General features: G+C 41.3%; 1 protein-coding gene across 4 annotated transcripts in view; it reads right to left on the bottom strand.

The window, feature by feature from the left end:
- Positions 1-17,472, bottom strand: part of ALS2 (alsin Rho guanine nucleotide exchange factor ALS2) — a 56,576-nt gene extending 39,104 nt beyond the window's left edge. For 3 of the 4 annotated variants that reach the window (XR_013960647.1, XM_080669233.1, XM_080669231.1), the window contains exons 1-4: positions 17,398-17,472; positions 4,990-5,068; positions 4,152-4,306; positions 1,504-2,435 (exon numbers count right to left, since the gene is read on the bottom strand). Coding sequence is in view for 3 of the 4 variants with exons in the window: in XM_080669233.1 (XP_080525359.1) it covers positions 1,504-2,435; positions 4,152-4,306; positions 4,990-5,009 (1,107 nt within the window). In the remaining variant the exon portion in view is untranslated. Of the gene's footprint in view, positions 1-1,503; positions 2,436-4,151; positions 4,307-4,989; positions 5,069-5,729; positions 5,751-17,397 lie in introns of those variants that run through there. The other variant, XM_080669232.1, reaches the window with a different exon arrangement.
- Between the last annotated feature and the right edge of the window lie 5,452 nt (positions 17,473-22,924).

Below are 22,924 nucleotides of genomic sequence, written 5' to 3' on the forward strand. Positions count from 1 at the left end.
GTTTTATGAATGGAAATTTAGATACAACATATATAGAGAGAAAATGTTACAGTTCTGGCCCATCAGCCCCTAACTTATACTCTAAGTTCAAGTCCTTCTACTGTCTCATTAATGAGTTATTTTCCATGGCCCAGAGGCTAGGTAAACTGAAGAATTACCTTTGCTCTCGCTACCATAGAGAATTAACACGGGAGGTTAATAATTAAACATTTGGAACTAATGTTCTTCATGTTATTCATTGCTGTATTAGAAAGTCAAACTCAAGTTCTCTAATACCTTAGTGAAAAATCAGTTGAAATTTATTGTGAGCTGTCAAGCACCATTACTTACTAAACAGGAAAGTCTTAAATGCACCTATTAACCACACACAGAAAGCTTTTGACATATCAAAATAGGTCACAATAAACAATTTGCTTCCTATGCTACCTTAAGGTCAGAATATATGTACATTCCTTAATTTATCCTGAACTAAAAACCAAACCAAAAATTTTTTTAACATTGGCTTTTGAGTTTCTTAAAGGAATTAACTTCTGTTAACTAGAACAGTGCCGGACAAGTAGTAGGTACTCAATGCATTTGTCGAATTAAATGCTAGTCAGAGGCATTGAAACCAAGGGTCTTTATTACTTCGATTAAATTTAGTTTTAAATTCTAGCTCTAGAAATCATATTTCTCTCTCTAGAGACCTCACCTTTCCCTGGATAATCAGCAGCCCCTGAGGCAGCAGACTGTAACCCACACTGGCAGGCTAAAGAGAACATCCTGAATTAAGTTCTGCTTCGGCTCCCGAGCCCTAATGTAGAATGGCCCTCTGGCTGCTTTCCCACGGCACCAGACAGAAGAGATCTCAGACCTGGACTCAAGATCTGAAGAAATGATTTACCGCCCTTACCACACTTCGGACCAATCAGTTCCCAGCACGACCTCGAACCCCCTAACCCAGTGTCCTGTCATTTTGCCCTATATAATCTGTAACCTACGTGTCATCAGGGAGTTTGGGCTTTTGAGTATTAGCTTCCTGTTCTCCTGGATGGTAGCATTCATCATAAAACAGCCAATATTCTCCACTGCCATTCTCCATGTTGTGTTTGGCTCTGCTAGAGCCGGGTGGTCTAACTCTTTCAGTTCTGTAATAGAATCTCTGTGAATATAACAGAATCTTAGTTGAATTATTCAGGGGCCTGCCAAAATGCAGTACCTTAGCCAAGGGGGCGTGGAGAGAGAAGTACTAAGAAAAAAAAAAAGGGAAGGGATTTTCTACTTATAAAACAAGCCCAGCATGACATTTTCCAACATCATAAAAGGCCAGAATTTGAACATAAAGAGTAATTTTGCGTTAATCCAGGTATTTCCTTATCTAGGCTTACATTATGAAACCGATTTATAGTCAAATTCAAAAACTAAAAAGTGCTACCAAGCCTTAGGCATTTTCAAGTTTCTAAAGAAAAACTCAAGATGGTTGAACTCCAGTAGCAGCTTTCAATTATAAAATTTAGCAGGTACCTGGGATGGCACTGGCTTTTCACCGTTCTCCGAGTTCTCTCTCTCTGAGGGATCTGACAGTTTCTGCACGTGCTCATTCCCTGCCGGAGCATCAGGGTCTGATGGTATGTTTCTAGCAGAAGATGTTTCTGTTGTTCCTATGATGTCCAGTTGGGGGGGAATGGCATCGCCACTGGTGGTATGAACATTTCCAACGTTCAGTTTGTTAGCTACAGCCAGATCATGCTGTACACGCGTGTTCTCCAATACTTCTCCCTGGCTGTCCCGGGTTTCCGTGGAGGGGCTGATGGCAGTGCTAGCCTGGTGTTCTGCCCGGGATTCCGCCAAGGTCACACCAAGTGGGCAACAATGACTGTCTGATATAATCACGTGGTCTTCTTTGTCAGTCATAGTGATCAAGAGCTGGCTGCACTGGTTGCATCGTTCTGGGACTGGCTTCTGAGAAGGGGGGCACTGCACGAGCGCTAAGCTGTGGAACGCACCACAGGCGACCTGGAGCACTACACGCCCAGCAAGATGCTCCACCTTTTGTGGCTTTGTCACTGGGAAGGTAGTGGTCATGAGACCCAACTGACAACCGGTACCCCATGCCCAAATCTCTCTGCTTATCGACAATGCCAGCGTGTGCTCCTCGCCACATGCCAACTGCAAAATCCTGACTGCTAACAAAGGACTGGTCTCGGAGTCAGCAATGCTGACGGCACTGGGCTCCGGAACCCACTGCTGGTTGGCGACGGCGCACTGGCCAGCGGAGTTCTCTCCCCACATGTACACGACACCGCTTTCTGTCACCGCTCCACTGTGGAAACTCCCCGCTGCCACAGTAACGACACATTGCCCTACCAGGGCATGTTCTAGAATGGGGCTGCTCGGACAGGTCTCTGATGGTGCACTTCTCCAAGGAAGGGTGCCGAAGCTGTACACCGCCCCATCTGAAAGTTAAAAAGGGGAAGGGGTAGTGAATTAACTAGACGTCAGCAAAGTTTTAATCCCCTCTACATTTAACAAAATAGGATTTTTTTTTCTAAAGCACAGTGTAGAGATTTGGTTCAAGCATATAATATTCCAAATGTATTCATCTTTAAATGAATGACAACTTCTAATATTCTGAAATATAGTGAGAATTTCTACAAATTGCAGGGTATTTCTTCAAATGAAGGGTATTGCACTTTCCTTCAGCCTCATCCTACAAACTCTAGCATCGATCCACTACCAACGGCTACCATCACAGACTATTACAAAAGCAGAGTCCCACTGTTCAAAGACAAAATGATCGTGACAAAATAAAGTAAGCAGAACATAAAGTTTGTTAAGCAGAAGACACACTTGTTAATATCTACAACATTCACTACTACTGAATAAGTCAGAACAGCAGAAAATTTAGGAGGCACAAAAACATTAGATTCATTTTGGCCAAAATTAAGAAATTAACTTTATACCTCCAGGTTGTACAGAAAGCACCAGTGTTAACGAGATGTGGCTGTCTTTAGGTTGTGTGCCGTATGATGTGTAAATTTTAAATGTTATCCTATATAATAAAAGCATAATATGCAAATCGACCGAACGGTGGAACAACCGGTTTGCAGGGGGCAGGGCCGGTGAGCAAGCAGCGCCAGGACAGCCAAGGTGCGAGCCAGCAGGCAGAGGGAGGGGATGGCAATCAGGGGGCGGCAGCGACCAGTGGCGGCAAAGGGGCGATGGGGGGTGGGAGGGCCAGGGCCGGCCACTTGCTGGCCAGCTCCATCCCCTGATCAGCCCGCCTGGTCACCTCCCGTCAGTCAGACATCCCCTGAGGGGTCCTGGACCACGAGAGGGCACAGGCCGGGCTGAGGGACCCCACCCCCCCGCCCCAGTGCACGAATTTTCATGCACCAGGCCTCTAGTATATATATAATATACAGTGTGTGCTGCTTAACAACAGGAATACATTCTGATAAATGTGTTGTTTAGTGATTTAGTCACTGTGCGAACATCATAGAGTGTACTTATACAAACCTAGGTGGTGTATGCTTACTATACATCTAAACTATAGGGCAAAAGGTCTAGTCTACTGTACTATAGGGGAGGAAAAATAATTTTCCCTCTATCCTTCTAGGTTCTAGGCTGAAACAGCCCTGTAATAAAAGACAGATTAATGAGAGAAAAACTATCATTCTCCCTTTTATTCCAGTTATGGTATATCTTAAATATAAGAACTAGCTAGCCCTGCCAGTATGGCTCAGTGGTTGAGCATCAACCCATGAACCAGGAGGTCATGATTCGACTCCTGATCAGGGCACATGCATGGGTTGTGGGCTCGATCCCCTGGTGTGGGGCATGCAGGAGGCAGCTGATCGATGATTCTCTCATCATTGGTGTTTCTATCTCTCTCTCCCTCTCCCTTCCTCTCTGAAATCAACAAAAATATATTTTAAAAAGATATATAAGAATTAATCTGATTTCTGATAAAGTATATATATCTTAAATTTAATAATTAATCCAATTTCTGATAAAGGGAATAAAAACATTATTTTGAAAACAAAAAGAATATATGCTCCAGCAAAGTTCATTAAAAACACCTGGCATCCAGTAACTCTCTTCCTGCTCTTCCACACTCAGACATTCGTTAGACTCTCAGTTACTATTTGCTAAGCCATTCTTTTCAATACCTTCTGTCAGAAGAACTCCATGCTTCACTCCCAGGGCCGCCTGAAGCACTGTCCTTTCTCCCCAGCCGGGCAATCTCTCTGGGGTTACAGAGCAGGATCCTGCCTGCCAGACATGGACCAGGCCTCTTTCTTTGGATCCTTCTGCCTTTGTTGAGCTATAAACATGAAGAAAAATCACTTAAATGTTCCTGCAACTCAGAGTTGTATCTTACTGGTATGTCATGAGATTGGCACCTTTTACCAGCACATAGGAGACTGTGTCAGATAATTTAACTGGCACCTATTTTATGCTTTAGCACAAGAGTGGAGGTAAAACTAGTTATATAAAAGGTGGGAAAAATAATCTAAACCCACAAATACTTTATTTCTATCTAAGAAGCAAACAAAACCTGGGTTATTTTTTGAAGGTTTATGATTTCGTAGCATAAAATGTCAAGATCCTAACTTCTCAATATATTAATTCTTTGTTTAGGTATTAAAGTTATAACATGCCCCAAGTTGGAGTTTTCTTTTAAATTTTTGTTTTTAATGTGGTAACAAAGTATTTGATGAGGAAGATAGAAGGAATAGGGATCCATATTTCACTTCACACTGCATTTAAGTTCTAGAATTGCTATTAAAAATTTAAGAACCAAATTTAAAGGAACTAGCAACAAAGCTTATCCCTAATCAGCTTTATTTCAATATCTTTCTCTACCAATCAATACAAATGTCACTCACTATTCCTACTTAATAACTATCAACAAGAAAATTAAAGTGAAACGAAGCTACACATATACGGACATGCTTTCTGTGTTTTTCTACAAGGATAGAGGAGAAAGAAGAAATGGTTTTTTACCTTCCCTTCTTTGAGTCCATCGGTCAGTGGGAGCACTCCATCACCAAATCATTTCCTCTTTGCAAAAGCATCTAAAGACCTAAATGTCAAAGCACAGGTAAGCACAAAGAGCAGTGAAAGAATGCTTTGCTATTTTATCCCACAGATTAAAAAAAAAAAAAGCAGCCCACTAACAAGTGCACATTCACTCGGCAGTAAATACGCAGTGAAACTATTTAAACTATTTTACATCTTGCCTGCCAAAGAGGACTATCTAGACTGAGCCTGCCCATATGAAATGCCTATTGACTGGAATGTAATGTCAAAGGAAGACTAGCTACAATTAGGCTGTACTTTATCAAGGCAACACTTATTTGGTTTGTGTTTTACTGTACATAAAGTAGTTCAATCTGAAAACTCAACATGTTAAGTTCATTTCATAAACATTATGGTTACTTTTTAAAAGCCTCTGGAACAAACGAACATTTAAGTACCAATTAAATAAGAATTCTTAAAATCTCTTCAGTAATGTATCAAGTAGTTTTAATTCACATTTTTCAGTAATGCACACAAAAATTAATTATGAAAATGGAAAGTTTTTCATTTATTGGAACTAGCAGTGTTTTCCTAAAATCAACCTCAATTCAAAGCCATAATCCAAAGGGAAGAGTAAAATATGTTTTAAAATCAACCACTGAATAGAAAAGAGCTATATGAAAATTATGGTACAAATATCATGACCCATCGGGTCAGAAACTTACTGTTTAAGAAATAGATAGAAATATAAACAGGCAGACAGTAATACTCAATGCGTTTCAACTAAAAATTCACATTTTTAAGGACACCAAAACTCATGAAAATAAAGGCAATTTTGTGTGAACCATAAAAATCCTGGGGCCAAATTTATGATTTTTCTGCAGAAAGATGTAACCTGGTCACTGTGCCCTAAAACAGCCTCTACCAGCAGGAATGATGTAAGAGCCATCTGTTTACTCCAGGTTGCCTGTGAATTCTTATGGTTTCCCATCTGTATATCTGGAGGAAATTACCCTCTTCCTAATGCTTATTTTAGAAAGAGTTTGGATCATTCAAATTTGGATGAAGGGTGCTATGTAACAAAAGATATAACTGAATAATTTTAATAAATGCTATTAATTTGATAAATCTGATCATTATGTGACAGTTTTATGTGTGACAGTAATAAACTTTAAGTAAAATGTGCAGTCCATGGTATACAGAGAAATTCTGAAGCCAGATCTAACTTGTGCTTACCTATCAGAGAATAAGAAGTAACTGTTCGACTGTGGAATCTCAGAGGGAAGGCGGAGGTGGGTGGGTGGATGGAAAGAAATCAACCAAAGAACTTGTATGCTTATATGCATAACCCATGGACACAGACAACAGGGTGGTAAAGGTCTGGGGTCGGGGGTGGAGGCAGGTTAAAAGAGGTCAATGGGGAGAAAAAGGGGACATATGCAATACTTTCAACAATAAAGATATATAAAAAAAAGAGAAGTAATGTTCCCTTGATTAAAGTTAAACCATATCCAGCAGAAACCGCTGGGAGGGTGTGGAAGTACAGGAGCACACTTTACAACTAATTAACTGTATGTAAATTGAATTTTGTCCTACTGCCTGACATTCAAAATGTTGAGAATCTTTTGGTAAAGTGAATAAAACAGTAAACCTTCTCTTTAATGCTCTATTTTTAAATACAGAGCTTTTTAAAAGGGGATTTCGCCTTACACCATATGGTTTCTCACCACCACTCATTTTTTCAAATCCAAAGGGAATTAAAACGCTACTGTTTTACAACTTTCTTTCGTTACTAACTATACATGGTATGCCCTTGTCCTATTACTCACAACTTTTGAATATGTTAGGTTACTTGGCAAAAGGAAATCAAGGTTGGTAGTCAGCTGACTTTAAGATAGGGAGCCTATCCGGTTATCCAGGCAGACCCGATGTAATTACAAGAGTCCTTAAAAGTGGAAGAGGGAGGGAGGAGGAGAGAGAGAAAGATGTGATGGAAGCAGGGTGAGAGAGATGCTACATAGTTGGTTTTGAAGATTGGGCGGGGAGGGGGGGATAAATAGTGGCCTCTAGAAGCTAAAAGGCAAGGAAGGAGGTCAGAAAAGAATGCAGCCCTGCTGACACCTTGATTTCAGCCCTGAGAGAATTGTTGAACTTTAACCTAAAGAGATGTAAGATAATAACTGTGTTATTTCAAGCCACTAAGTGTGTAGCAATTTGTTACAGGAGCAACAGAAAGTTACCTAACATACTACTCAGAGATATCTTTCTGTATCAGTTTTTACAGATCTATCTCATTTTGTCTTAGTGGTGTTTAATGTTTGACTTCCAAGAAATGTCTGCCTGAAACTCAAATACAGCAATGAGAAAAAGAGAAAAAATTGCAAAAGAAACGTAACTAAAAAGGAATATTGCAGCTAAATATTATGGGAAACTTATATCACAAAGTGGCCCCAGGCAGGGCACAAGCAGTGGCTGACTTTGCACCTCACAGGAGGCCCCAGAGCCAGTGCACCCAGTGGACAGCTTTAGACCATGCCAGATTACAACTTACACATCCATGAATGACTGAATGACAAACTCTAGGGGCAGACTTAGTGAGCACCAAAGCCCCACTGATGCAAGTCCTGCTCAATATGGGTATCTCCTGCACAGCAGTTCTTCCTCTATAGTCACAGCTGGTCCTCACAGTCAACTGGCCTGGGGGTCAATTCCTCCCAGTGACACCAACAGCAATCAAGGCTCAACTATAACACAGTGCACACAGCCCACAAAGGGGTGCACTTATAGTGCCCAGCTCAGGTGACTGGGGAGGCTGAGCCACTGGGCTCTACAGGACACCTACTACATAAGACCAATTCCAGGAGACATAGCAGCTCTACCTAATACATAGAAACAAACACAGGGAAGCAGCCAAAACGTGGAGACAAAGAAACATGTCAAAAATGAAAGAACAGGATAAATCTCCAGAAAAAGAACTAAATGAAATGGAAGCAAGCAAACTATTACATACAGAGTTCAAAACAATGGTTATATGGATGCTCAAGGATCTTACTGAGAGCTTCAAGGGACTTAGTGAGAATTTCAAGGTTCTTAATGAGAACATCAAAGACATGAAAAAGGACCAGTCAGAAATAAAGAATACACTAACTGAAATAAAGAATAATTTACAGGGAATAAACAGTAGAGTACAGGATGCAAGAGAATCAAATCAGCAATTTGGAATATGGGGAAGCAAAAACACCCAATCAGAAGAGCAAAAAGAAAAAAGAATTCAAAAATATGAAGACTGTGTAAAGAGCCTGTGGGTCAACTTCAAGTGTACCAACAGCTGCATCATGGGGGTGCCAGAAGGAGAAGATATTGAAAACCTATTTGAAGAAATAATGACAGAAAACTTGCCCTATCTGGTGAAAGAAATTGACTTACAAGTCCAGAAGTGCAGAGTCCCAAACAAGATAAAGCCAAGGAGCCCACACCAAGACACATCATAATTAAAATGGCAAAGGTTAAAGACAAAGAGAGAATCTTAAAAGCAGCAAGAGAAAAGCAGTTAGTTACCTACAAGGGAGCACCCATATGACTGTCAGCTGATTTTTAACAGAAACTTTGCAGGCCAGAAGGGAGTGGCAAGAAATATTCTAAGTGATGAATAGCAAGGACCTACAACCAAGATTACCCTGCAAAGCTATCATTCAGAATGGAAGGTCAGAAAAAGAGCTTCACAGACAAGAAAAAGCTAAAGGAGTTCATCTCCACCAAACCAGTATTACATGAAATGCTGAAGGGCGCTCTTTAAGAAGAAAGGGGCGGGGAGAGGGAGAAGAAAAAGGGGGAGGGGGAGTAGGGCAACTAAGACTTGATTATGTTTTAGAGATGGGGGGGATAAAAGAGAAGGAGGTATCAAAAATTATCTCTAGGTTCTGCCTTGAACAACTCTATGTTGGTGATGCTGTTTACTGAAATGGGGAAGAGTAAAGAGAGAGAATTCTGAAGTGGAAGATAAACTTCTGGTAAGATAAAGTTGTTCCTGTCAAGTTTAAAATGCCTATGGGAAATCCAAAAGTACATATCAAGTGAGTAGATGAATATATGCGTATGTTTTTCAGAAAAAAGGTTTCAGCTTACAGATATAAACTGGGGAAGGCATATGAATAATATTTGAAATCAAGACAGTGGGTAATATGGAGTGTGTATTAAGAGAAAGGAAAGGCAGAGATCAAGCTGTAAAGAGCTCCTGCACCAGGGTTGGAGAGGAGGAAGAACAAGAAAAAATGACTGAGGTGAGAAGTGCTCTGAGAGAAAGAAAAAACGAGTCTGTGTGGGCACAGAAGTGAAGCGAGGGCGTTTCCAGCAGGAAGGACTGGTCACTTAGGTCAATGCAGCTGGGCTCTCACAGGAGGAGACCTGAAAAGGGCCCACGGGACCCGCCAGCACAGACATCATGCTGAGATAGCCACGGTTTGAGCAGTACAGGAGGGGCCTGAAAACCAGACTGGAGGAGGATGACTGTACATGGCAGGTAAGGACATGAAATCAAAGTTCATGCAACTGATTCTTTTGAAAAATGTTGTTAAAATGGCAAACAGAGAGATGGAGCAGTAGCTGGAGAGAAATGTGAAGAGCAAGGGTGTGTTTTTGTGTGTTGGGGGAGAGAGTCAAACATGTTTGCAGGACAATGGCATTGATCCTAGAATGCAAGGGAGATAAGGAGAGCGGACAGAACCAAGTCCTGGACAAAGGGAAATAGGAACATGTGTGGTGGGTTGATCTTCCACAAAAGGAAGGAAACCACAGGTAAAGATATAGGCAGGATCACAGATTTTGTGGAGGGAGGATATAGTCCCATATGATGTAAGTGACTAGGACTTCACAGTATGTGTGATATGTGTCCTAATCTCACTCCTGGCTCCATTCATTGCTTATTTTATCTTGCCATATTTACACATTTCTGTAAAGTGCCTTAATATTTTTAGGAACAAGGCAGAATATAAATAATTTTTAAATGAGAACAGAAATGTGTCAGTAGACTATTATCCCAAATGCACAGAGAAAATCAAATCATGTAGGAGTCTTTATTCTCCGGATAAAGTCCTTTTGCCTTAATAATGCAGTGAAAGGTAAATTTGTAAGTCATAAATATACTAACTTTCAAATGCTTAAATTTCAACAACTAAAACCATGTGCGTTTTTTGCACCTATTCTGTTCCAGGTTTGCTGATCTAAAACTGCCATGGGAGCCAATAATATCTTATTCTCTTATTATATCCCAGCTGCTTAACACAGTCCTGATATGTAACAGGTACTCAATAAATAACTACAGACAGACTAGGCCTATAAACAAACAAGTTCCCGCTGTTAAGGAGTTTACGTACTGGTGTGTTCTGTCTTTCTCACTGGAAGATTGACTAGGTAAAGCAGACAGTACCCTCAACATACAGAAAGCTAACTTACATTAGCAAAGTTGGGCCCTTCTTTTCTTCTCCTATCACTTACTGGTTTAAAATAGGTGTATTGGTTAAAATAGTAAAATAAAGCAATAATTGTAATTATAAATGTAATGATATTAGTGTTCAGAATAACAAGACGTTAAGAAAGACAATAAAAATAATAGAGAAGCAAACTGTATCAGAATACCCTGAAAGAAATTTGGACATAGAGTAAACCCAATATAAAACTACTACAGATTTCATGCAGTCACTTACACTCTATTTTTAAAATATGACTGCATTTCATTGCAATGTAGAGTTTATACTGTGAGTTTGGTAAACAACAATTTAAAACACTATGGTACTCCACACATGGCACATGCTTAATAAATGTTTGCTTTTACACAAAAATATGTTTACACATAGATTAAGGCAACTTTGGACTCAAACGCCTGACTTACAGCTAATCTAAACACCAACAACTGCTACTTCCGGAATATCCTGCCACGGAAGCCATCACCAGCACTACTGAAGGTCAAGCAACACTCATCTTGCAATGACATCTTGACAAACCAACCACTACCAAAGGTCAAGGACTCTCTGAATTCCAGCCCTCTCAGCCTTAATTAATGAAGTGGGCACACTACCTGATACCACTGTAGGAGCCGACCAACCCCTTAAATCCTGACCCAGAGTTCAGGGATTCAGTAAATTTATGCCTTCAACAAAGTCAGTAGGCTGGCCTAAAAGTACTTGTTATTTACAATGCTGTTATTAATGAGATAATGCACTTACTAAGCCATTGATTCAAAATATATTATAAACTCCTAAAGGTCAGAAACTATGACTTTCTCATCAGTATATTCTTGTACCCACAGCAACCACCAGGTACAAGCTGAGTCAGTGGAAGACAGTCCTTGATCTTAAGTTCCAATCCACAGACTTCCAAATGATACAGAAGATTTCTAGAGCTTGTAATAAAAGTCAGTATCAGACACAAAAAGAAAGTGACATCTCCTAGTAGAAACATACATAATTTGCTAATGTATTTTCTAACAATAAAATCACTTATATTTCATATCACTTCACAAATGTTAGACAACCCAGGAAAGAACAGTCTCTTTCTCTTTAGTACACGAGACAGTTTTTGGTGCAATCAGGGATGCTAGTCTCTTTTATATGGTCTGTTAATTTCACCTTAAAAATTATTAAAACTGCACACTTTAAAATGGATATTACCATGGAGGGGAGGTTACATGGGGTAGGGATGGGAGGTGGGGATAAAGGCCCAGCAATGCCCATTAGCTCCTTTTTGTACTAAATCTTTTATTTATTTTTTATTTATTTTTATTTTTTTAAATATATTTTATTGATATTTTACAGAGAGGAAGGGAGAGGGATAGAGAGTTAGAAACATCGATGAGAGAGAAACATCGATCAGCTGCCTCCTGCACACCTCCCACTGGGGATGTGCCCGCAACCAAGGTACGTGCCCTTGACCGGAATCGAACCTGGGACCCTTTAGTCCGCAGGCCGACGCTCTATCCACTGAGCCAAACCGGTTTTGGCTGTACTAAATCTTTTAAAAATGAAATTTTTCAGACTACTAAATTCCCCATGAAACATTTTGATGGATATTATAATACTAGCAACTAAATTTCAAATTCCTAGGTACTGCAATAATTTGTCCCTGTTATTACATGTTGCAGTATAATTTATGACACAAATTGTTTATTCCTTTAATATTTTGCTATTATTCTTTTATTAAAATGGCCAATGTTTTTAAAGGCAATATTACAGAAACACAGTTCAAAGTATATTGGCTTATTTTTACCAATCAGTATCATCCAAATGCTTAATTTAAGATCATCAAGGGGCCACATAATTGAATAGGGAGTAAACATAACAAAAAAATACTGCTCTGGAGTTATAAGTTTCACTTATTTTGAAAATGCTAGTAATAGTGTTCTTGATTAGAAATGGAAATACAGTTTAAATACTGAGGTTACATTAGGGATCGGCTATTAAATTTACTATTCATTACTCAACTACTTAACATATTGTCATCATGTTTACTTATTAATACCTATAAAGAGAGAATTATTTTCTTAGAGCAATAACTAAGACACCTGCATTCACAGTATAAACTTGGGCTTACCACATTATACTAAAATGTAATCAACTCAAACTTTAAGTGTTAATGACCAGGTAGTAATTTTGCATCTGAGTCACTCTGCCAATCTGCTCCGCAATACTTTAAAGAGTTCATGATCAGTATATGCCTGTATTTCCCAAGAGTCTTTAAAATTTAAATTCCCCTGCAGCCTTTTAAGAAAGATCATTTCTCATATCCTAAGAAAAGCATCTTCCCAGGAGCACAAGTCAAACAGCAAAGTAAAATTGACTAAATAATTGGTCTGTCTCTTCTTAGAAAAGCTTTCCACTGGCACACATTGCAGGAGAAAAATAACTCTTGTTCCAGAGTCGACTGCTTTGAGACTAGGAAGTAAAATAAAGAAAGCTTACTGGGTGAGAGCCCTGATTATAAGTAAAAATGTTAAAGCGCTAGGCTCACAAACTACCTTAATCATACATAAGTCTGTAAGAGAAAAAAATCCATGTACCATAACCGTCGCTCAGTTTTAACAGATATTAACATATTTTCATATTTGCTTCAGTTCTTTAAAATAGAAGAAAAGCCCTGACTGGTTTGGCTCAGTGGATAGAGTGTCGGCCTGCGGACTGAAAAGTCCCAGGTTCGATTCCAGTCAAGGGCATGTACCTTGGTTGCGGGCACATCCCTGGTGGGCAGTGTGCAGGAGGCAGCTGATCGATGTTTCTCTCTCATTGATGTTTCTAACTCTCTATCCCTCTTCCTTCCTCTCTAAAAAATCAATAAAATATATTTTAAAAATAAATAAATAAAATAAAATAGAAGAAAAACTTCTAGAGATCTAAAGGAGCCTCATCCCAACCTTTCTTGGCCAGAGTTAATGTCTTATTTCTGTATGTTCTTATATTTTACGTACTTTCATTAGGTACATGTATATCAATAAACAATGTATCATGTATTACTTTAAAGCTCTATATAAGTACATCACACTGTATATATCCTTTGGAAACTTGCTTTTTTCCACTCAATATTATGCACATGCGATGTATCCGTGTTGATGAACAAAGATCTAGTTCATTCATTTTTACTAGGGGATAGTATTCCATTGTATAAATAAACCATAGCTTATACATTTCCTTACTGAAGTACAGCTGAATTGTTCTACTTTTTGCTACATGTTTATTTGGGCAATTGCCCCAAGTTTAGTTAACGTTTCAGAAGGAAGGAGGAAAGCTCACCCAGATGCCAATGTTAGGTCTAACTGTTACCAGAGAAGTAAGTGGCTCCAATTTCCCCATCACTGGTGAGAGTGGGATGGCTCTTGCAATATGTCTTTAGAAAAAGAAGTTTCTAAGACTCGCCTGGGAGGATAAATGGCTTTTATCGGCCTGAAATTATGTTTCTCAGGTTGCAAAGTCCCATGTCCCTTAACCCAGTCCTAAAAGAGGTGCAGCTGGAGTTCCAGTACAGCCAAAACAAAGCCAGTGTCCAGAGCTTCCTTTCCAAACTGCAGCCAGGTCAAGTTCAGCATCAAGCTGATTAAAGTCCATTAATCCATTGTGTGGAGCCCACATGGCTATGTGTCACGTGGATGGATGCAGGAGAGCACACCCCCTACAATGGGAAAGCCAGAAGCCTAGTACAGGAGAGAGAGAACCAAGAGCCAAGAGAGAATTCCCTTTGTTCAGAAGTTTAAATATTCAGGTTTCACCTCCGCTTGCAGTGGCCACGCCTATTCTGGCCAATTACCTATTCCCAGGTGTGACTGACAGACAGGTAGGCACCTTCCCATGTCACTCAGACCTTATTGGGCATGTATCTAAACTGCCTTTGTCCAATCCCTTCCCCCATCAATCAAGACTGAGTGTTAAATTATCAAAGCTGTATAAATGACATGCCTGTATTATCTGGTCTTCCCTTTACTCCTTTCCTGTTAAATAATAACCAGGTTATTATAACCGTATCATAACCACTACCTTCCTAATATAGAGGTCATGTGAACTGTATGATGACTCAGAAAAAAAAAATTTAAATAATGTGATCATTAAGGGAAACATGAGATGATCAATTTGTGGAATTAATGAGACTAAAGCTGATCTTCTCTCTACACATAATTCACAAAGAGCCCCATAGGAGGTGAGAGAATTATCCATTTTTTTCACAAAAGAACTCTACAATAAAAAACGAACTCTAGCCCCCTGGCTGGCATGGCTCAGCTGGTTGGAGCATCATCCCACACACCAAAAGTTGCAGGCGGGTTCAAATTCCCAGGCAGGGCGCATTGAAGTTTTCCTTCTCTCTCTTTCTCTCCCTTCCTCTCTCTCTAAAAATCAATAAACATATCCTAGGGTGAGGATTTAAAAAAAACACACACAAAACAATGTAAAGACACCACCATTACATATATAAACAGGTGATGAGGATAGGAAAATAAATGCAATACTAAACAGCTCCAAATCATAGTTTATTGCTACTTTATTTGTGGTTACCATACATTTTCTTAAGGACTGATATCCTATAAAATCTACTACTCTCTTATTACTGATGACAAAACTGTTTGATCATCAATAAAGAAGAGTTAAAAGAAAAAAAATGTTTTAAAAAATCTCTACCAGAAAAATCTGTATCCCTAATACAGTTGGAATATGTGGCAGATTTAATACCATAAAGTTTTAAAAACCGCTAAATGATTTAGAAATCATTAAAATCCTCACAGCATTCCTGAGTGTCTGAGAAAGGGACACAACCTCACACTACAGCAAAGCAGGCCTCTCACACCAGCTCAAAAACCACCACTCTTACATCCCTTCCTATTTTTTAACTCATACCTGGCTTACATAGTCTCACATTCATACAAAATTATAGAAGGTGTTTACAAGCCAGTCATATTCTTTGGAAATAATTTTAAAATGGACCCAGCAATATTACATTAAAATATTACATTTTCATGAAAAGACAAACGATTGATAGTAATATTTCCAACTAACCACACAAAAACTAAAATCAGGTGTCAGGAGTGTTCTTAGTAGTAGTAAACCCTTTGCTTCTTTAACAAACTGTTCAAAGTGTTTCAAATCACAATCTAAATTGTGAAAGGCTGAACTTTGGAGAAAAGGGATTCCAGTTAACATTGCTTAAATATTTTTTTTTAAGAGGCTTATATAATGCCATTCAAATCCCCCCCCCAAAAAAAAATTCTGTTTAGTACTTTAGTTTCTTCATCATTATCTTTTTAAATGTTAATATTGGGAAACAGCTTTGAACTTTTTTGGTATAAGCCTTGAATCTGTCAATAGTAATCACAGTTTGAGAACTAAGTATAAAATTTAAACTAGGTATAGATTCCATCAGCATCTTTAGATGCCCTTATGGATTCCAAAGTTACTACAGACAATCCTGAAATCATATCTTTTCTAACTATAAGTCTATGTATCATAAAACTATCTGGAAACTATCCCTTGATTTTTAAAAGTGAATTATAGTTCTTTTCTAAAAATATTTAGTTCTCTTTCCCACCATTTAGTAAAAAAAAAAAAAAAAGTCAGTTTGGGTCATGCTATAGTGAAAGAAATTAGTAATTATAAAAATAGCTAGTGTGTATAGTATGTATTGAATATCTACCAGGTGCCAGGCACTGAAATAAATGATACATGAACTATCAAATGTAAAAATACTACTCTGGGAAAGTACTTTGACCTCCAACTTAAAGATAAAGAAAATGAGGCAGGAAAGTTAAGTAACTTTCCCAATATAAGTGGATGTATAGCCAGATCCAAATCCTAGGATCTTAACCACTCTGCTTTTATTAATAAGATTAAAATATTGCAATTTACTGCAAAAGCAAAATTTTCACTGCTTTTAAGTTCTTTAAGTATTCATTAACCCAAAGGTGGTCACTCCAAACCATTCATATCAATGATAAACTGAAAAAAATATTGGACCAATAAGTTTGCTGAATGTTTATAGCCGTTCATCATAAACACACATCGTAAAGCCTTTGCGAGAACAGTCACAGCCACCAACAAATCTAAAAGGCAGCAGACGAAGGATATGCATTTGAGCCTTTCCCACCCTAAACCGGAACGAGAACACAGCCCCTGGAATAGGAGAGCGCTTTTCCCCTTCCCTCAGCATCCAGGCCTCCCGCGCGGGAGTTCGCACAACTCCTCTGCCAGCACATAGTCGTCTGTCTCCAAAGCAGCCCTGTTACCGACGAGCACCCACACCAGCGCCAGGGCTATTTCCTCAGACAGCTCCTGGGTACGTTCCGTCGTCGCTTCTCAGAAGAACTTACCGCCCTCGGGCAGATCATTTTACACACGAAAGGACTTGGCTCAACTACTAATTCTTAATATCAGAGTCATTTTCTTTGTCCGAAACCGCCTTTTCAAGCCACCAAAACCCTCGATCCCCTCTCCACGGCGATCTGCATCCCGGGGCAAAGCCGCCCGGTTCACTCTCCCAGGTTCGCGGCCAGCGACCAGCGATTTTCAGCTCAGCGCTCGGAGTGAGCATTCAATAGATCCTCATGAATGAATGGGGGGAAGGCAGCGTGGGTGGGGCCGGGAAGAGGGGGGTCGTGAAGGCATTTCACGCGGCTGAGACCACCGCAGGGGCGCCCCGTCTGGGGAGGAAGGAAAGGTGTCGACTGGAAGAACCTGGGGCCCGGGCGAAGGGGCGCCGTCGGTCGGATGCCGGCTTGGGAAACCGCGAGCGCTGTCTTTGTGGGTCCCCGCAGCGCGATCGCGGGCCCGCGCCTCCGCCTCCCTCCGGGACCCCGCCTCCCGCACACCGGAGGCCCGGGCCAACCCGCCCTCAGAAGCCGAGGCCGCCCCGGGACGCGCACCGGCTCACCTGACGCTCTACCAGCGGCACCGCGGTCTGCATACCCAGCGAGCTTGCAGCCCAACAACACCGCGAGATCAGCTGATTCACGGGGGGCGGGGCCTTCGGCGGCCGCGGGCCTGTAGGCAACGAGCGAGTGTGAAGTAGGCGGGGTCAGAAGCCGACAGTGTCTGGTAGGGATCAAAATTACCCAAGAGGCGTTGGGCACTGCGGACAGAAACCTAAGAAGGTCTGCCCCTCCCTTACCATAGGGCGGGGCCACCAGGTCTGAGGCCGATGACGTAACTTGGAGCCGCAGGGGGCCTAACTACCCCGTTGCTGCTGCTGTGGGCACTGCTGGTGGCAGAGTGATTGGTAGCTGCAGTCATTGTGTTACCGTCTCAAACTGCAAGAATCAGAAGGGTAAGTTTGCTACTCTTTACAGCGAAAAGGCTAAAATATCTGCAAAGCGCTTCTATGGACTGTACCCTAACGGTAGTCTCTTCCGCTCCCGCGAATGACGTCATCGCCTGAGCCGCGGGTTGACCCTACTGTCCACGGTTTTCACTACTGAGCTGCAACCCCAAAGGATGGAGGAGGGGGAGAAGGAATAAATTGGCCTCTCCTACGATTCCCACAAGGTACCCCGCTACACAATATGAGTAAAACCCGTTTGCTTTCCGCAGCCACAGCCCCATTCGGACTCAGCTCGCACCCAAGACCCCCACGAAGATTTCCGGGAGCCGTGCGGAAGCTCCCTCTGCTGCGCGGCTGCGTGCCTTGGCTGAACCTGCAAACTTGTATCCGGGCCACCGACGGCAGGTGTGCAGTCAGGGTGTGGAGCTCCTGGCCGAAATGGTCTGTCACGTTCACTGATACCCTCAACTCGGTTGTCGTCTTGATCCTCCGCCCACCTGCAAACCCGTGAGCCTGCAGCAGTTAAACCAACCTTGCCCACTGTGCACCAGTGCTGGAAATCACATAACCTGTGAACTGGCACCAGTGCAAACCAGCGTGTCCAACTTCCATCGAGACTTCCATGGGACCGGGCGACCTTGCTAAGCCTAAAACAGTCTTTTCCAAATTGCTACTCAGATATTCTGCTATTCCCGGCCCCCTGCTATTCCCAACCCTCACTCTCTTAACTTCTCACTGAATTCTATCCACCCCAGCCCTTTGGTAAAAATGAAAAACTGCCTCCTACATTTCTGAAGAAAATGAGACCACTGCGAAGGAATTTCCTTAACTCCCGCCAGTCACTATTACAAAACCTACCTGCAGCCCTTCCTTTCCTTCTGAGAAGAGGTGTTCTGTCCTCTCAAGGTTAATCCGGCCACTTGAACCCCATATCCCTTCCAATCCCTTTAGAGACTTTGCTCTGATATTATCCCTTCTCTTTTGTGCATTTTCAATCTCCACCTCTCTCTTACTCTTATTCTTCAGTATATGAGCCTGTTCCTGCCTAACCCATCTTTTAATTTCTTTTCCTCTGTCCTCAATTCTTTTTTTTTTTTTTTAGTATATTTTATTGATTTTTTACAGAGAGGAAGGGAGAGAGATAGAGAGTTAGAAACATCCATCCGCTTCCTCTTGCACACCCCCTACTGGGGATGTGCCCCCAACCAAGGTACGTGCCTTTGACTGGAATCAAACCTGGGACCCTTCAGTCCACAGGTCGAGGCTCTATCCACTGAGCCAAACCGCTTAGGGCTCTGTCCTCATTTCAAACCTCCTTTTCTTTCCCACTCTTTCCTATCCCTTTCTAGAATCTCTACTTTTTCAGGTCTACCGACACCAGTAGTCACCTCCTACTTTTGGAATTTAATGATTCTAAGAATGAAAACACTTTATGCAGCCGTTTAAATGAAAGAATGAATCTATCTCTATTGATATGGAATGATCTAGAAGTTAAAATTGTTAAGAGAAAAAAATACCAGATACTGAGTCGCGTGTATTGTATTCCACTAATTGTGTATGTGTGACTTTTAGAGAGAGGGAGAGAAAGAGAGAGAGAGAGAGAGAGAGAGAGAGAGAGAGAGGTGTCCTCTGAAAGGACACATTAAAATGTGACTAGCCCTGGCTGGGCAGCTCTATTGGTTAGAGCAGTGGTCGGCAAACTGTGGCTCGTGATCCACATGCAGCTCTTTGGCCCCTTGAGTGTAGCTCTTCCACAAAATACCACGGCCTGGGCGAGTCTATTTTGAAGAAGTGGCGTCAGAAGAAGTTTAAGTTTAAAAAATTGGCTCTCAAAAGAAATTTCAATCGTTGTACTGTTGATATTTGGCTCTGTTGACTAATGAGTTTGCCGACCACTGGGTTAGAGCATGGTCCTGATACACCAAGGTTGTAGGTTTGAGCCCTGGTCAGGGCACATATAAGAGGCAACCAGTGAACGCATAAATAAATGGAATAACAAATTGATGTTTCTGCCCCAGCCGGTTTGGCTCAGTGGATAAAGCATCGGCCTGCGGACTGAAGGGTCCCAAGTTAGATTCTGGTCAAGGGCACATGCCCAGGTTGCGGACTCGATCCCCAGTAGAGGGCGTGCAGGAGGCAGCTGATCAATGATTATCTCTCATCATTGATGTTTCTATCTCTCTCTCTCCCTCCTTCTTCCTCTCTGAAGTCAATAAAAATATATTTTAAAAAATTGATGTTTCTGTTTCTCTCTCTAAAAAAAATTAGAAACAAAAACTTTTAATGCCAAGTGACTAATGCCAATGAGAATTGGGAACAAAAGTGGAAGGAAAACTCACTTTTTACTCCATGCAATATTGCACTGTTTGAACTTGTAACTTTACAAATATAGTTTGGATATACATTTTACTATTTTTTGAAACATGAAAAAAGTATGTAGTCTTATCTTCCTTTCCCTCTTATTCTTCTAGACTTCTGGGACACACTCCTGGGTTTTCCTCCTACTCTTTTCAGACTCTTTCACTTGTCCCTAAAATTCTCGGGTTAAATAAATATTTAATCCACGCTTATACTGTGCTGGGCACTGTTCTAGGCACTAGGGAGACATGATAACGAAAAGAGACAGGCAAGAGTCCCTGTTCTCACGGAACTTGCACTCTGCTGGTGTGGAAGATAGTCTCCAGAGATGGCGCCATCGGTTTCTCCATTCATGTATGCAAATGCCACTCTTGGCAGCAAGTGATGGAATCTATTTCTTCTTCCCCTGATCGTGGCTTAGGCTTGTGATTTTTTTTTTTAACTAATAGAATGTGGCAGAAATGAAGTTCTGGGACTTCTGAATTAATTCCTTAAATAAACTGGCAGCTTCCAGATCTCCCTCTGAGAAGCCAGCTGCCGCCCGAGAGAAGCTTCAGCAATACCACAGATTGATAAGAGAACGTGTAGAGATAAGCCACATGGAAGCGCATTCAGGTGCCAGGATGTGAGTGAAGCCGTCCAGTTCCTTTCAGGTCAGCCCAGTTCCCGGCCAAGTGCAGCCGAAGATTGACACCAGCTAATGCCAGTGGTGCAGAACAGCTTCATCAGAACCTGCCTGAATTCCTGCCTGTCGCTGGTTCTAGCTCCAGTCTTCTGACTGACTATCCATTGGAGGAACTGAGGAGTGATTCTCCTACTTTTTTGTTCTTAAAAGTCAGAAAACAAGGATCCTCCTGGACTCAAAGGTCAAAAGGATTGAATGCCCTGCAACAATCCAGGAGTCAGTGTGTGGATGTGTGTCTCTGTGAGTGTGTGTGGAATGGGGGGTGTGCAGCCTATGGAAGGCAATGATAGCCTAGTTTAGATAGTATTGCAATATAATATATTATTTGCAAAATGCTTCACATGTGTATTTTATCCTTAAAACAACTCCACGATGGGTATAATTTTTTTTTTAAATATGTTTTATTGATTTTTTTACAGAGAGGAAGGGAGAGGGATAGAGAGTTAGAAACATCGATGAGAGAGAAACATCGATCAGCTGCCTCCTGCACACCCCCTACTGGAGATGTGCCCGCAACCAAGGTACATGCCCTTGACCGGAATCGAACCTGGGACCCTTCAGTCCGCAGGCCGACGCTCTATCCGCTGAGCCAAACCGGTTGGGGCTCCACGATGGGTATAATTATTCCTAAAATACACATGAACAAACTGAAGCCCACTGACTTTTCCAGGTTAACCCAACTACTCTAAGTGACAGAGGGACCCACACCCAGGTCTCCAAATCTAGATCTCCAAACTCCAAATTCTCATTCCACCGCACCCCCCTACACACACACACACACACACACACACACACACACACACACACTTGAACTCCCACTGGATCAAGGTGATGAATAGAGGATTCAGGACTAAGATAAAAAGTAGCGTTCAAAAAAGATGATAGAGAATAACAGAAGTAACAGGCTCCGTGAAGGCTGGCATTAGAAACTAAGACTCGTGGAGGGCAGTGTACAGGGATGTGCTCAAAGTGGGGTCACAAAAACAAGAAGTAAACACTGGTTCTAGGTCCCCATCCTCCGTGTGTGTATATGTGTGGTATGGGGGTGGCTTCACACACACATAAATGCTATTATTTACTTTAACAGCCATTTATTAGGAGTCTGAAAGGAGCATAGATAATGTTCATATTTTCAAAGAATGCATTTACTAACTTGCTAGGAGAACAGTGAAATTAGTCCTTAGAGAGCACAGTTCAGACAATCAGTGGTCCAGGAGCTCAGCCTTTCAGGAGATGGGGGCAGAGGTGGGGAGGACCACAGAGGTAAGAAAAGGCTCAAAGCAAAGATAGAACCTCAGCTAGGCCTTGAAGGAGGGGTAGAGACAGCCAAGGGAAGAGCATGTCAGATGAGAAATAGAACAGCAAGGAAGGTTTGTTGGACAGTGAGGCTATGGGGGTGGCTGCTGTGACATGTAGGTGGGTGATTGGGGAATTGTGATGGGCGGGGCAGGGTAAAGTCAGGTTGTCAGAGCCAAGCCCAGGAATTTAGACTGATTCCATTGGGAGTAGGGGGTCTTTGAGGATATTTAAGCAGAAATGATCAAAAAGGTGTTTTAAAAGTATACCACAGGAAGATATTCCGGGCTTTTAAAGTATAGTTGTAGTCTATTATCGTATTCTACCTAACCATTAAACTAGAGGCTGTGTGTATGGTTGTGTTACACTTTTTATTCTTCCTGAGTTAGGTTACATTTCTCTCTATCCCAAGTTAAAAAGGGGAGTTTAAACAACTTAGACCTTCGTTTTCAAAAATGGATGCTGAGATTCCGAGTGGTTGAGATTTTAGAACAGGGGCACCCAACTCTTGTTGACATCTGGGAGCACTTTACTATGTGGCTGGACTTCATGCAAGAAGATAATGAACCAATGAGGAGCAAAGACCTGATGGTGGCATATTGTAATTTTGGGGAATGATTTAAATAGAAATGCTTCTACTCATCTCTTACCAAAAGTAATTAGTGGATTGAATGACTAATCACCAGATGTAGGTAAGCAAATGCTGACTTATTTTTAGAATGGAAGCATGAAGCTATATGAGCGTTATTGAGGCACATGTTCATAAATCCTGCATTATGACATATAATGTTACACTTCTCA

The sequence above is a fragment of the Plecotus auritus genome (genome assembly GCF_963455305.1).
Source record: "Plecotus auritus genome assembly, chromosome: 5".
NCBI lineage: Eukaryota > Metazoa > Chordata > Mammalia > Chiroptera > Vespertilionidae > Plecotus > Plecotus auritus.